The sequence below is a fragment of the Triturus cristatus genome, chromosome 3_2 (genome assembly GCF_964204655.1).
Source record: "Triturus cristatus chromosome 3_2, aTriCri1.1, whole genome shotgun sequence".
NCBI classification, from domain to species: Eukaryota; Metazoa; Chordata; class Amphibia; order Caudata; family Salamandridae; genus Triturus; species Triturus cristatus.
The window spans coordinates 1,025,920,325-1,025,935,255 of record NC_140584.1 but is presented as its reverse complement, the minus strand read 5'-3'; the positions used below and the strand labels follow the sequence as shown (position 1 = coordinate 1,025,935,255).

Genomic DNA, 14,931 nt, shown 5'->3' with positions numbered 1-14,931 from the left:
TTCTTTCTGCAGCACTAATCATACTTTCTATGGCAAAATGAACCCCCTCATTTTGTTCCTTTTTAAATTAAATGTTTTAAGTGTTACCACTTTCTTCCAATCAAGATGGCTTCAGGTGTGCCATACGTTTGTCATAAGTAGGACTGTTAGCACTCTAGTTAGCACTCGCGCTGCTGTGGGAAAAGCATGAGAAAATAGTTTTCTCTCAAACATGATTCATGATATCCCAGCAGAAGGCTTTTTCACATGGTAAAATCACCTTATAACACAGCAGAATTCCGAAAATGAGTATGGTACCATCAACAAATGATTTATAATGTAACTAAAGTCTTAAAACCTTCTATTAACTGCAATGCTTTTTAATGAGGTGCTATCATGTATATTGGTCGCAAGATGGCTGCCAACACTTCTTGGATGAAGTGCTGACTGCCAATGAGATCTCACGATGAGATGTGTGGTTAGGCTCCGCCCAGATATATCTATGATTTTACTTTTGATTTTCTCAGCAACTACTGAACGGATGTACACCATTTAACCAAAAGGCACGAGTGTGAACCAAGGGCTACCTCTTTGCCAAATTTTGTGTAATTCCGTTCTGCATTTCGGGCTGCATCTGCGATTAACGGTTCCTATGGAAAATTGCATGGGGAAAACACGTTTTGGGACCCCCCTTTTTTCTCGGCCCCCGCTTGACGAATCACCCCGAGACTTTCAGGATAGGAGCGGACCGGAGCGCCCCACCAGTTTTGAAAATTTCGCGAAGATTCATCAACCGGCGCCAAAGTTAATCCAAATAGAATGTTGCGTATTTCCTATGGATAAAAGGTCCTAACTACAACTACCTACTCGCGACCGCCAGTAGGTAAAAATATATATAATGTTAAGGGGACCCAGGAAGCCTAAGGACATTATTTCCAACACAGGGCCATCCGCCTTTACAATTCTCACCTTTACCCTGGTGACATGGACACCAACTTTGTCTTCCCCACGCACAGCCTATCCCGACCAAGTGAATCCTGGGACCTGTTGTTAAGATCCGAAACTACAGAGGGCGTGCATACAGGCGATTGTGGGGCTGAGCTCTCAAACCAATGTGAGTACGTCAGGACAATCAAAGGTGTGGGTGGAGCAGGGCCGTGAATGCAGAGGCATCTGAAGAAGGCGGTCAACGCTGAAATGCATAATGCCTTACAGTCCTATTAAAAGGCTTCGAAATTGAACTCCCTGAGTGGCCTCTTACCTTTCGTGAATGGAGGGGTGTGTTTGGACATATATATATATCTGTGTGTACTTGTTGAAAACGACGAGCTGGTGTTTGGGAATCAAACGTATTCATTAAAAATCAAAATCCCCTAAAGAAGTCAGTCAAACTAGTTTTAGCCAGGTATTTACACCCCCACCACTATAGAAATTCACCAGCCACTGCTGGATTATTTGTGTGCCCTTGTATGTAATTTGTATGAACAGTTGCTATTCAGCTGACTTACTTTTCACATGCTGCCAGGCGTTAACAGCAAGTTAATTTCCCTTCCCTGATTATCTACACTTGTCTTTAGCTCGGACCGACACGTGTAGGCTGTGTATTTATCAGTGATTAAATACCATTAGGAGAGGACAATAACAGCTGTTATTGTTGCTCCACAGGAAAGTTTTGGTTGAATGGCTATAGAATTGCAACTCCTTGCTCTCCACTCAAAATATTCTCTCTGGAGGGTGGCCAGGAATGGGGTTAAAGTTCTCTGTCACCATTAAAGGAAGTCCAGTGAGAGGGCAAATAACAGGATTTCCAAATTATTGAAATAATATTGAAGAATGGACAATCCTCAATTCCTTTATTGCAAGGCCGCCTGCTACTGGTCACTGTACGTGTAGACAGAAGCAGTGTCCATGGAACATTCCTCCCATGTGGGGATGTGGCGCGTTGCCCAAGAAGCTTGTGTTTCCGTTAGTCATGTATTTACTCTAAGGTTACCAGATGACTCCATCGTGGGCTTTCATTTTCCAATCCATCATAATCCAGTGATTTAGCCCAAGTGGTTGTACTGATGAGAATGAAGACCACAACTACCAGAATGCATTAGGTTGTTCACTGATAGCCGAGGACTGGGTCCTTGGTGACATGGATTCATGATGAATTCTTAGTTTACACACAATCAGCATTTTTTACAGTCTCCAAATGTCCCAGTAAACAAGCAGGTGGGAATTCGACAAGGGCTTTGCGGTCACAAATCTTGCCTCTCTCTTGCTTGTATTTCCTGTGACGTTTGGGTGGAGTGTTGGCATGTGTGACTTCCTCGGTTTCCACCTACCACAGGTTGGTGAAGTTGAATCATCGTAGTGTCCCAGCCAATCTTAGCCCTGCAGCACAGTCCACCCTCGAGTCGCCACACCCCATCATATCCCCTTCAGTTACCCACACAACTCCGTCCCACGGTCCAACCACACCATATGTTAGACTTCATTAAAATGCACACACAACACACATGACCACGTGACCTGCACGAGGCCCGCTAAGAGATAAGAGCTCGAGACACCGCCGAGAAGGCTCAGTCGGGTGCCAGTTCTTGGCGCGCTGGGTAAGGTGTGCTCTGACTGCACAAGTCACCCACTGGCACTGCTGCTTTCATCTCCTCCCCGAGGCCTCAGGCGAAGGAGCAGGCGCTCTCCGGGCTCTGGAAGCAAGGGCAGCTTGCTGCTTCTAGGAAGGGCGCGCGGTCGCCAGCCACGCGAGGGAGAGAAGGCGAAGGAGGCCCTGGAAGGACATCTACAAGGTGAGCGCGCGCCAGCTCTCTGGTCGCTGTTGGCACAGAGGGAGGTGTAAAGGAGGTTCTGGAGACCCCCCGCAGCTGTCTGCTTCTTTTGTAGACACAATCCTTCGCAAAGATAGGCGAATCGACGCTTTTTTTTTTTAGCACTATGGACTTTTAAATGTGTACTTTGTTCCCACAGAATGATGCCCTTAAAGCAGCGAAAAATGTATATCATACATCATTTAGGGAGCCACAGCCAGCCACGTGTTCCAGCACCTGACGGAGTCCTCAGGGTTAGCTACTAACTAAACGTATTTTGTGCGCTGACTTTATTTGCACATTTCGTAGTGAATCAAGAGTTTGCAGGTTTCTTTCGTGGGGAAGGATCGACCCTTAAAAGCCCTCGGATCCGTCCACTTGTAACGAGGGACTAAGGGCCTCATGTAGGTAGCGAAATACCGGTCAGTAACGGCCGATTTTCGGTAATTTTACCGTTACCGACCGGTATTTTGGCTAATGGTATGTAGGGGGACAATTTTTGCTTTCGGAATTAACCGAATCGGTAAAATTACCGAATCGGTAATAATACCGAATCGGTAATGTTACCGAATCGGTAACTTTTCCGATTCGGTAATTTTACCGATTCGGTAAATTCCGAAAGCAAAATCGAGATGTAGGGGGAGTGTGTGGGTGTGTTTTAGAGTCGGTATTTACCACCAACTTTTAGTTGGTGGTAAATAATTAATGTATGTATTCATGCATTTTTACCCGCGTAGCAGTGTGCAATGTGGCATGCATACATGCCCTTAGGGCATGTATGTGTGCCACATGTGCACACATGGCCGAAACAGGGGTGCAACAGGGTGTCAATGTGACACCCTGCCACCCTTGTATGTGTTCCCCCCATTACCGAATCGGTATTTACCGATTCGGTAATGAGGCATACCTTCCCATCAATGGGAAGGTATGCCTCATTACCGAATCGGTAAATACCGATTCGGTAATCACCGACTAGTAACGAATCGGTAAAAATTACCGACTCATTACCTACATACGAGTTACCACTTCTTAAATACCGAGTCGGTACGGCTCGGTATTTAAGAAGTGGTAACTGGTATGCTACCTACATGAGGCCTTTGGAGTGCAGTGTACTGAGATCAGTGCAGCGTGTGGCACAAACAAATGAAAGAAACACGGTAACAAAATGTGTAGAATCCAATGTGGAGTGTGTGAGGCTGATCCCAGTGCCCGAGATGAAGAAATATATATATATATATTTTTTTTAAAGAACTGCCGATTTGGAGTAACATGGCCATTTACAAATATTAAAAGTACAACATTCACAAACTCAGTGCAGTGAATGATACAGAGGAGAGGTGAGAAGGTGGGAAACTATGGAAAGACTAGGAACATGGCGTGGAGTCTCCCTGGTGACAGCAGTGCTGGATCGGCGTGAGAGTCGGCGGTGCAGCTCAGGGGCTTCAGCAAACTAAAGTACCAGGGGAGTGGAAAATCCAAGAGTTGTACATAGAGTGCGTGTCTCGCCCGAAGATTTCGACTGCCGTAAAACTCCAGGGTAAAATACGCGGGAATTGGTGCAGAAACATTGTTTTCCATATATCCCCAAAATTATGTGTTCCCACTAATTCCCCACCTCCGAATTACTGGAACAGGGAACTGCTTGTGATTTTAACGAGACCCTCGTAATGAAGGCCCCAGTGTCCTTAGGGAGGGGTCTCCCTTCAGTACAAGGGGGAAGTAGTGCAAAATACAGTATCCCGAGTTTTGCACTTCGGAACTGGGAAATCTTGTTATTACAATGTCAAAATAATTATCTATCACCAGCTGGTTGCAGAGAAGATTTGCCAGCCTTTCTTTAAAAAATCATTCCACGCGCTGCACCTTGCTTCCAAGCGCTGCACGCTGCTTCCAAGCGCTGCGGATTGCTGGCAGCTCGACCTTTGCTGTTTTCCCTCGCAAGGTGCCACACTGGTAGCCGGGGGCTGTTTGTAGGCATCACACCGTGTGTGTGTGTACAGTGCTCCCAAGGAATGTGCCCGAGCCAGCACTGCCTTCTCTGCCCTGATGTTGTCAAAACGCACGCTGGGCAAGGACAGGCACTTCCTTTGCATCGTAGACATCACAGGGGCGTCGGATTGGCTGGGCGGGCAGTTGGTCTTTGCCCCAGCGGCAAAGGTCAGCTGGTGGGCCGGTTCTTTCAGCCGTTGATAAAATCAAATTTTTCTAGGACGGCTTGGCCCCTGGCGCTTGACCTTAAAGACTGCTGTAGCCAGGGCCGGACTGGGGACCCAAAGCAGCCCTGGGGAGGAGGACCTGGCCTGGCAGTTGGGTCTGGACTGTTCCCATGAGGCACAGGGTCAAGACTGATTTGCATATGGCTGGGTCCAAACTGGGCAGGCGTAGTGGGCAAAAGAACAATGGATTTAACCCAGATCTTTTGACTGGGGGAGAATGGTTGCATTGTCAGCATTCCGTCCATCATTTGTTTGCTGTAACACTTTTCGCCCTAAGTATGATGGGTATGCCCAGACGTGGGTCCCTTGCTCATGCCACTGGATTAAAGCTAGCCTGGCTGAAGAAGGGTGACATACCCTGAAACTAGTCCCAAGATGCTTATTTCCGGTCCAGTGGCATGGAGAACACGGGACTCAACTCACGTCTGAGCATACCCGTCCTAGGATGCTTGAGGACCTGGTCTGGCAGTTCAGGTCTGGACTGTTCCCATGAGGCACAGGGTCAAGACTGATTTGCATATGGCTGGGTCCAAACTGGGGTGGCAGTAGTGGGAAAAAGAACCATGGATTTAACCCAGATCTTTTGACTGGGGGAGAATGTATGCATTGTCAGCATTCCCGCCATCATTTGTTTGCTGTAACTACTTTTGTCTCCAGCAACAGACAGACGAGCCATAGATCTGTGCTCCTACCTTGCCATCTTCAAAACTTGGAGGGGACTCTGGTTCACCACTGTACGAAAATAAGTAAAGTGAACAATCGAAATGAGGAAAAAAAAATGTTTTTGACAACACAAAATCATATTTTTTTTAAAACAATACTGTGAAAACGTTCATTCAGGACCAAAATGACAAAGGGAAGGAGGAATAGACATGGCCAGACAGTAACAAAATGCATTGAGCGAGGAGAGCAACGTGGAGAGAGACAAAAGGAAAAGTGAGAAAGCAGAGTGGAGAAGAATGACAAAAAAGATGTGAAGAGGAAAAGGAAATCAATGAGGAAGAAAGGAAAGGTAGAGGAGAGAGGATAAGAGTGCAAGAGATGCAGACAGATGGATGGAATGAGGGGGAAGAGATTAGGGAGAAGAAGCGATGGAAGATAGTGGAGAGAAGTGCAGGGATCGTTAAAGATGGAGAGAAAGATGGAAAGCGAAAGTATAAAAGAAGACTGAAATGTGGTAGAGGATGTGGCGTAACAGCCAGAGCTGCCGACTTTGTAACTTGGGAACCAGGTTTGAGTCTGTGTTGGCTCAGCATGCTGTGATTCTAGGCAAATGACATAATATTAATACCCGTATTTGTAAAGCGCGTACAATTATCCAAGGGTGTCAAGGCGCTGGGGGCCATCAGGAAGATTAAAGGCCTCATGTAGGTAGCATACCAGTTACCACTTCTTAAATACCGAGCCGTACCGACTCGGTATTTAAGAAGTGGTAACTCGTATGTAGGTAATGAGTCGGTAATTTTTACCGATTCGTTACTAGTCGGTGATTACCGAATCGGTATTTACCGATTCGGTAATGAGGCATACCTTCCCATTGATGGGAAGGTATGCCTCATTACCGAATCGGTAAATACCGATTCGGTAATGGGGGGAACACATACAAGGGTGGCAGGGTGTCACATTGACACCCTGTTGCACCCCTGTTTCGGCCATGTGTGCACATGTGGCACACATACATGCCCTAAGGGCATGTATGCATGCCACATTGCACACTGCTACGCGGGTAAAAATGCATGAATACATACATTAATTATTTACCACCAACTAAAAGTTGGTGGTAAATACCGACTCTAAAACACACCCACACACTCCCCCTACATCTCGATTTTGCTTTCGGAATTTACCGAATCGGTAAAATTACCGAATCGGAAAAGTTACCGATTCGGTAACATTACCGATTCGGTATTATTACCGATTCGGTAATTTTACCGATTCGGTTAATTCCGAAAGCAAAAATTGTCCCCCTACATACCATTAGCCAAAATACCGGTCGGTAACGGTAAAATTACCGAAAATCGGCCGTTACTGACCGGTATTTCGCTACCTACATGAGGCCCTAAGTGAGCTATTGCCCAGTGTCACATGGTGCTGTGCTAACATGCCACCGTTATCGGGGATCGTACTGCGAACCACTGTGTTCTGGAGTCAGACGCCCTGGCCACTCCGCCACACCTCTTAACTGAGGCCTAAAAAAAAAAAAATTGTGTCCATGTAAAGCGCTCCAATACCTTTAGGTAGAGTTTGCACTATATAAAACTAAAAAAAAAAAGTGAATGACAAAGGAGAGGAGAGGAAGGCAGTAGAGGGTGGCAAACATTTCCTGGTCTATGACAAAAAAGGAAGGATGGTTACTACCTCACATGCACTATCCTAATTCTCTCGCTCAGTCTAGGGCTTAGTTTAGAGGCTGTTGGTATTCCAGGAGGTAGTGCTAAATGTAGATCACAATCCAACAGTGGAATTTCCTTCATCAAAGGGATGTAATGGTAAAGGAAATTCCACCTGTGGATTCTCCTTTGTTTTAAACTCTGCCTCCAGGCACAGGAGGACTTTCCATCACTGTATGCAGCAAAATAATGAAGGGGACACATAAGAATATTTTTTTTTTTATTTTTTATTTTTTTAGTTTTATATAGCACAAACTAGACCCGAGAGATCGGGTATCAGAACGCTCTACATGAGCACCAGTTTTGTTACACGAGGACACATTCATTATTGTTAGGCACGGGGAGATTAAGTGATTTGCCCAGAATCACAGGATGTTGAGTGTGGCTGCCGAGACTCGATCGAACCTAGTTCCCCAACGTCGAGGTCGGCCGCTCTAGCTGTAAGACTACATCTTCTCCCCTTTAGGTATAATACAAAGAAATTCAAGGGGCAGAGGGACATGAAGGAGGTTGACCGGAGAGAGCAAGACCGGAGAAAAAGAGGTTTGCAAGACAGAGAAATAGAATAAAACTTCAAGGAGAGTTGAAAAATGACAGGAGGAATAAGGGCATGAGATATATACAAATAACTGAAGAGAGAGCCCACAGGGGAGACCGCAAAGGGAGAGAGAGGTGGATTTATAAAAAGACAGGAACATAGAGCGTGGAAATGTGAGAGACTGAGTGAAGCACATAGGTACAGTGAGAGACACCAAGAAGAAGGAAAGAAGTAGAGTATGAGAGAAAAAGGAAGAACTAGAGAGAGGAGCAAAAAGTGTTAGAGAGAATGAGAGAGGTGTACACAGCAAGTAAGAGGGGTGTATATATATAAAAACAGAGAGAAAGAAAGGCATTTGAAGTGAATTCCAGCACCTTTTCCAGATTCAAATCAAGTCTCTACCAAATATACAAAGTACATCAAGCACAAATTGTTTGCAATCACCAAATACATCGCTTGCAGAGAGGCTCCTGACTGACAACCAAAAGAAGAAGACCCCTGGTTCTTTTAGAGTTAACAAAAGCCTCCAGACACAAAGGATGCGCATGATTCTCTTTCTCAAGGCCTGATATAATACAGGATATTCAGAGATCTTTGGGGGCGGAGCACAGACTAAGGCACCAACAGGTGACTAACACATTCAGGCACCCAAACTAGAGAAATGTATAGACCTGAAGAACAGGCGAGGAGAGCTGTGGGTGAGTTGCAGTGGAATTATGGTGTGTCTAGTGGTGCGTCTAGTTTTGGCCAATGCTACTGACTCCACGAGTTTAGAAAACTTAATTTATCTGAGATTGCTTTCAGAATTACTTCCGATACTAAGGAGAGAGAGAGAGAGAAGGAGAGAGAGAGAGAGTGTGTGTGTGTGTGTGTCAGGGCGCCAAGTGTAGTGACACAACATTAGAACATGTTGACAGTGCTCAGGATCACGGCAAGCAGCCCTCCTAGTTGGGCAGTAACACCAGCCCTCCCTCTCCAGGAATTAACGCACACCACCAAGACACTGAAGCAAAGTTTGGGTCTTATTTACAACACACTGTCAATAGTACATGGGAAGGACACATATACCTGACAGCAGCTAGTCTAGGCCTAATGCATGCGTGGGTAATGGGCCACAGTAAGCCATCAGTGAGTAGTTTAAATACCCGTACCTGTGGTGCAGAAGGCCTCTCGCAGGCTTATCATACAAGGCACTCACTGCATGGCACATAAAATGTTGGCTTTATTATAGTAAAACTATAAAACTTAAAAATAAGGACAGCAAATTTTAAACACCCTTCCATAACACATGTAACCTATTTTATTTACTGCTTACACATAGGAAACACCATAGCTAAAACTCAGGCAATGTACCTCATACATATACACTTGCCTACATATGTTCTAGAGTAGTGGTTTTAGGATTGTTTGGGGTTAGAGTTTATGTGAGACTGTTTATGGCTAGGACATATGCATTCTGGTTTATGGTTGGCTAATATCTGCGTTAGAGCCCGAAGCATGGGAATTCAAGGTTGAGTGAAGGGATTAGGGATGTGATTAATGTTAGGAATGGATTTTACAGGTTAGTTTTATAGTTCAAGGTTGGGATTACCATTAGGATTAAAAATGATTCTTAAGGTCTCATTCTACAAGCCATTGTATTTTGGGAGTTACAACTGCATTTGGTAAATACTAATACCACTGAATGTGGTATTTACTGAGTGTAGAGCCTCACCTCGGAATTGGGGATAATGAGGTAATGCCAAATGGTTCACCTGTTCCAAACTGCAAAAGTCATAATGTGCAGTATTTTTCCTGCAGAAATTCCTCTAGGTTTGGCTTGACAAATTTTGAATTGGCCATGGGGGGGAGGGGTGGGAGGAGTGGAGTGTGGTAGTACAGCACACATATCAATCATGATTTGGGCCAAAACTCCTATTTGTGCTCAGCAGTTAACTAGTGTAGGGATGTGTGCATCAGGGAGAGGTTTTGTGCAGGCGCAGGATTACATATATCTTTACAGATGGGTTTACATCAAACACTCCAATTGTTCATTGTGTTGTCCTTGGAAGTTCTTGGCGGCAAGCATATTTGTTGGCTCTATTATACTTGTGAATCCATGTGTTCCCAACTGTGGAATCTGTCCTGTTGATTGACCAGCACAAGCTAGAGATTTAAAGTGACCGCATCCGTACCTCATTTAATCTCCCTTATTTCCACAGGTGCCGCACATCAGTATTCAAGAGGACACTCTCTTATTCTGGAATGTTCTTGAGCTGTCTGGTGACCGCCTGAGATGTTCTAATTCTAAAGCCAGAGTGATATTTGCATCTCAAATCCAGACAGAAGTAACCTTTAAAGAGGACTCAAGAAGCAAAGAAGGGTCCTTCTCCACCAGCGTCCCTGTTAGCCCACCTCCAAGGGCCAGCATGGCACGCAAAATGAGCTTACCCGTCCTCGAGGACCAGCTGATGTGCCCCATCTGCCTGGAGGTCTTCAAAGAGCCACTGATGCTGCAGTGCGGGCACTCTTACTGCAAAAGCTGCCTCAGTTCCCTCTCCGGTGATGTGGACATCCAGTTCCTATGCCCAGTATGCCGTCAAAAGGTCAGCTGCGCCAGCTCACCTCCTAATGTGACACTGGCCCGCATCATCGAAACTCTCCAGGCCCTGGAAGACTCGGACCTCAACAAGGAGTCCTGTCCCGACCACCACAACCCCTTAAGTCTGTACTGCGAGAAGGACTGCCAGGTCATCTGTGGGCTTTGCGGGACCATCGGCAGCCACAGGCAACACCAGATCACTCCCATCTCCAGCGTCTACGGAAGGATGAAGGTGAGACTTGGGGGTTGGTATGGAAAGATAAATGTGTGCTTTGGAGTGGGCAAGGATGTATTACATATACGTGCTCTAAAAACACCAGAGTACATAAATTTCATGCTCCTATATTTATGGGGAGCTGGAAAGGGGCTTGAAGTTGAGCATTCACCAAATATACAAGGCCATATACACCTTCAGTGTCTACCGTTGGAGGATGGTGGGCTGGTACAAGAAGGAAGATAATACACAGGCGATGGCCAATCACACACTTCTACATTATCTACAGAAGGATGTAGGGAACCTTCGGGAAGGTATAATGGAATGATCTATAATTCAGCATTAACCAAAACCATCTGAGTGAACAGATCTTCTGTGCGTCTGAAGATGGACATTGGTAGGCTGTTGGGAGGGCATATAGGAAGATGGAAGTTACTAAAAACTTCAGAACAGACACACCTCTAGTGTATATGGAATTGTATTGTTGAGGCTTTGTGAGACCATGGAGGGCATCATAAAAATCATATGTACATAGAACAGCAGAAGATGGACAAGGGCAGAAGAGGTCATTGTGCACAGCAAACAGCAGACTGCCCTCATCTACAGCGTTTAAGGAAGGATGAAGGTGATCCTGGGTGACAGAAGAGGGAACATACAGCAGTGAACAGAAAACAGGGGATCTCGCCCACCTGCAGGATGAAGGTGGGGAGCAGGAGATAATGTTGCTTCAAGTTGCCACAGTGACAGGTTCCAGTTCTGGACATTTCTGTTGTAAATCCTTGTTAGTACTTGTGCCTCTCCAGTTGAGTCGTAGACATAACCTATGACTGCAACTGCCAGAATCAATAGGTTAGTGCTTTGACAACACGAGGCTCGGTGGCAATCCTAGCAGTAGGGCACATCCCCAACATTCACATATGACATCCGGTTATAGCCATTGTACGTGTCTGTTGGTAAGGTCATTCAGAAAGGGACGACAAAAGATCTTATAAGATGGCCCGAGCTGCTAGAGACGTCAACACCTAGCCAGTGTGAGGTGACACCAGGTGCATTGCACCTTCTGATCTGCTCCTTTTGCAACTCCACTAGTTTGCTGAAGATCACACATGGTTTAGGCGCTATTATTAGCAATTATGTTTTATGTAAAGTGTTACAGAAAGGCCAAGTTTTCCCTGGGAAGTAAACCAAAGTGATAAGGCAAGATCACACCTTCTCCTCTTCGCTAACTTAGGAGAACTCTCCTCGGCCTCCGTACCAGCAGCCCCTTCCTTTGGCTTAGTGTTGGCTGCCTGTGCTTTGCTATGTCTGCTCCTGTGCTTTGGAGCGGACCAGCCTCCTGTGATCCAGTCTATACAACCAGCTGAAATAAACCATCCATGTCAGCGATAGAACTGCATCTGCTCACCGGCACCTATGCCGTCCTCACCAACAGCGTCCATGTGACCGGGTGGATTCCATGGAAAAGCAGACTCATGTGCTCGAACTACAAGAACAAGATAAGAACGAATAAATATTTCCACTGCCTGCTTTTCTTTGTACCTTTCTAGAGTTGATAACGAGAGGGCGGGCTTTACACTTGTAAAATTCCTGCATCAGGGTTGCATGTCGCTGTATAGCGGACAAAATGTCAACCTAAAAAAAATTCACTCAGAACATCAACCACCATTATATCGTCACAATTTAAGTATATCTAGGCAAATGTATATTTACTATTATTAACTGCACATTTACTTACCGTGAGGATATACTGGTAGTCGATACTGTGAATGCACTATGTTTGTAGAGCAATATATCCACTGCAAAATAACGACCGCCCCAACATATACTAGAATTTACAGTATTTAACGTACAGCATTTTAATGTTACCACATTTCATAAAAAAAATACACAGCCACAGCGATGACCGATTTACCCATAACATGTATAAAAGTATACCCTCTCAATGAACGTAAGGATAAAAATCCACATCTGTTTTTGCCATGCTACTGCTTTCGTCTCCTGATTGTGTTTTTTTTAATTTTTTTATTTGGGCTGTGTGTGAGTGGTCACCTAATTCCAAGTGGCTCGTAATAGAGTTCCAACAAAATTATATCTCAATGATGAAACTGTTTAAGGCCTCTTTGTGTCTCCGGCTGGCTGGGGGCAGCCCTTTTTGGATATATCAGGACTGCACCTAAAGGTAGCCACTGCAATCGCAGTGCATGCTGGGAGTAGGACAAGCCTGACTAGCACCAACACCCCCACCTCCAGGCAGCCTGGAATACTCAGCCCATCCCCATAGAGGTAGGAAACTAGAAGCCAAAGCCTGATTGGCTGGTGTCCAAACCTTGAACTACACAGTGGCAAGATCTTTGTGAACCTGCGCTGATGACTGTCTTTGGCTGCTGGTTTCCCAAGCTGGGACCGAACCATCAGCTCTGCCCATGGCCCTGCAGTTCTCTCCTGCATGCTGGAAACCCCGGTTGTCTGGAAAACCTCGAGAGTTCACCACAGAGAATGGAGGAGCAAACTCGGAGTGCCATGAAGCCCTCTACGCTGGTTCCTAGAGACAGCCGAGGACCAAAAAGTGAAATGACTTTGAGGCATAGAATTACATGACTCCCCTCTCCCAAATAGGTAACTAAACACTGGGTGCACTGTGGATTTGAAAAGTTTTGATCGCATATCAATTTCATTACTGTTGGCTAGTTGGGAACCGAAAAGGACTGGATAAATGTAGTCCGCAACTATATTTCTGTTATTGACGTGTTAGGTATTTGCATTAAAGATGAGGAATAAGAGACAACAGGGTTACAGTAAGAATGTCAGTATAACAACTGTGCAATGTGTACTCCTACTGAAGGGGATCTATACAGAAGTGCCAAGCATATCTTTCTGCAGTTGTAAACAAAGTTATCTTTCAATACATATCCTTAAAAAGAAGTAATTATTCAACAAAAATATGCCTTTACCCAAGAGGAGAATGTAGTTCCAACTATTAATATCACCCCTCCACACTTGGTGGGATCTGCCAGTCTTAGCTGCAGTGTTCACGCACAGACCCTCTCCCGTTGGGAACTGAAATCATGGAAGCAGAGCACAGTGTTTGTGCAGGATTAAATTCACTTATACACAAGCTCTATGCTCTTTCAGGAGAATGTTCAGTAATGAGAAACTTGCTTGTCATTGAGACTCTTGCTATACATTTGTGACTTTGAAAGAGCAAATTGAACTAAGCTTCAAATAAAACAAGCATTGGACCATTCTGTATGTAATCGACTATGATAATGTTGAGGGAGTTCACCGAATTTTAAGTTTATGTTGCTCAATTAACCAACCTTGGAGAGAGGGATGACTGGCTTGGTATTGCAGCATTTGGAACTTGTGAGCTGCAAGTCCCAGTAGATATCAGCGCAGTCTTTTATCTCATTGTGCCAACTTAGTTTCTATTTTAACCTTAAGAAGAGTTGGGTCAAAAAGGACTGTAAAGGAGATACAGACAGGGCTAGGTGAATATCCACAAAATCCTACTAAAGAATTTCCTTTCTGCCTAAGGATGGCAGTTGGTAGCTATAAGAAATGATCGGATGTCTCTAATCTCAATATAGCATGTCCCCCGTCTGCCAGGCTAAATGTCAGACAGAATGACCCTGGGCAATGACACTCAATCGTGAACCACACAATTATGGTGTAGTCAGCATTTATATAGTACCTTTCACCATTAGCATGGCACTCTGGTGGGTGGTACAAGTTTGTGTTGGTTCATGTAAATGTAAAATGAGTTAAAGCTGTCTCTAGATCAATTTAATGTGTTATATTTGTGAAGGGATATGATGAAAGACCTCTAAACTGAGTTAGATGCAGCTAAAGATCTTTGTAGCATGTTATGTTTGTGGATGGATGTGCTGAAGGACCTTGCTTTTCTTTGCTGATCTGGTTGTCCATTGCCCGGCCTATTCAGATTGTGTTTTTTTAGACAGCATTGATAGTAGGGGTGGGCAGAAAACTACGCAGCGTAGCAGATGAAGCCAGCCACTCCTGCTCACCGGCCTGGTCCCTGCTTCTGAAAGCAGCCAGGCCGGGGAGAGCCTCCCCGGGCCCCGGTGGACCCCTGTCTCCAGCGCCCAGACCCTCCGCTGGCTTGCAGGACATGGGGCTCCCGCACCCCGGGGCCTGCCGGGCGGAGCACGAGCCCCGGGCCCGGTCCCAACTTCCGAACCCTAG

The 14,931-nt window shown here is 45.4% G+C and overlaps 1 protein-coding gene across 2 annotated transcripts in view; it reads left to right on the top strand.

Annotated features, from left to right (window-relative positions):
• The first annotated feature begins 2,483 nt into the window (after nt 1-2,483).
• TRIM50 (tripartite motif containing 50) overlaps nt 2,484-14,931 on the top strand; it is a 145,419-nt gene continuing 132,971 nt past the window's right edge. For both annotated transcript variants that reach the window (XM_085649662.1, XM_085649661.1), the window contains exons 1-2: nt 2,484-2,771; nt 10,135-10,746. In XM_085649662.1, coding sequence (XP_085505788.1) covers nt 10,342-10,746 — 405 coding nt within the window. In that variant the 5' untranslated portion in view covers nt 2,484-2,771; nt 10,135-10,341. The remainder of the gene's footprint in view (nt 2,772-10,134; nt 10,747-14,931) is intronic.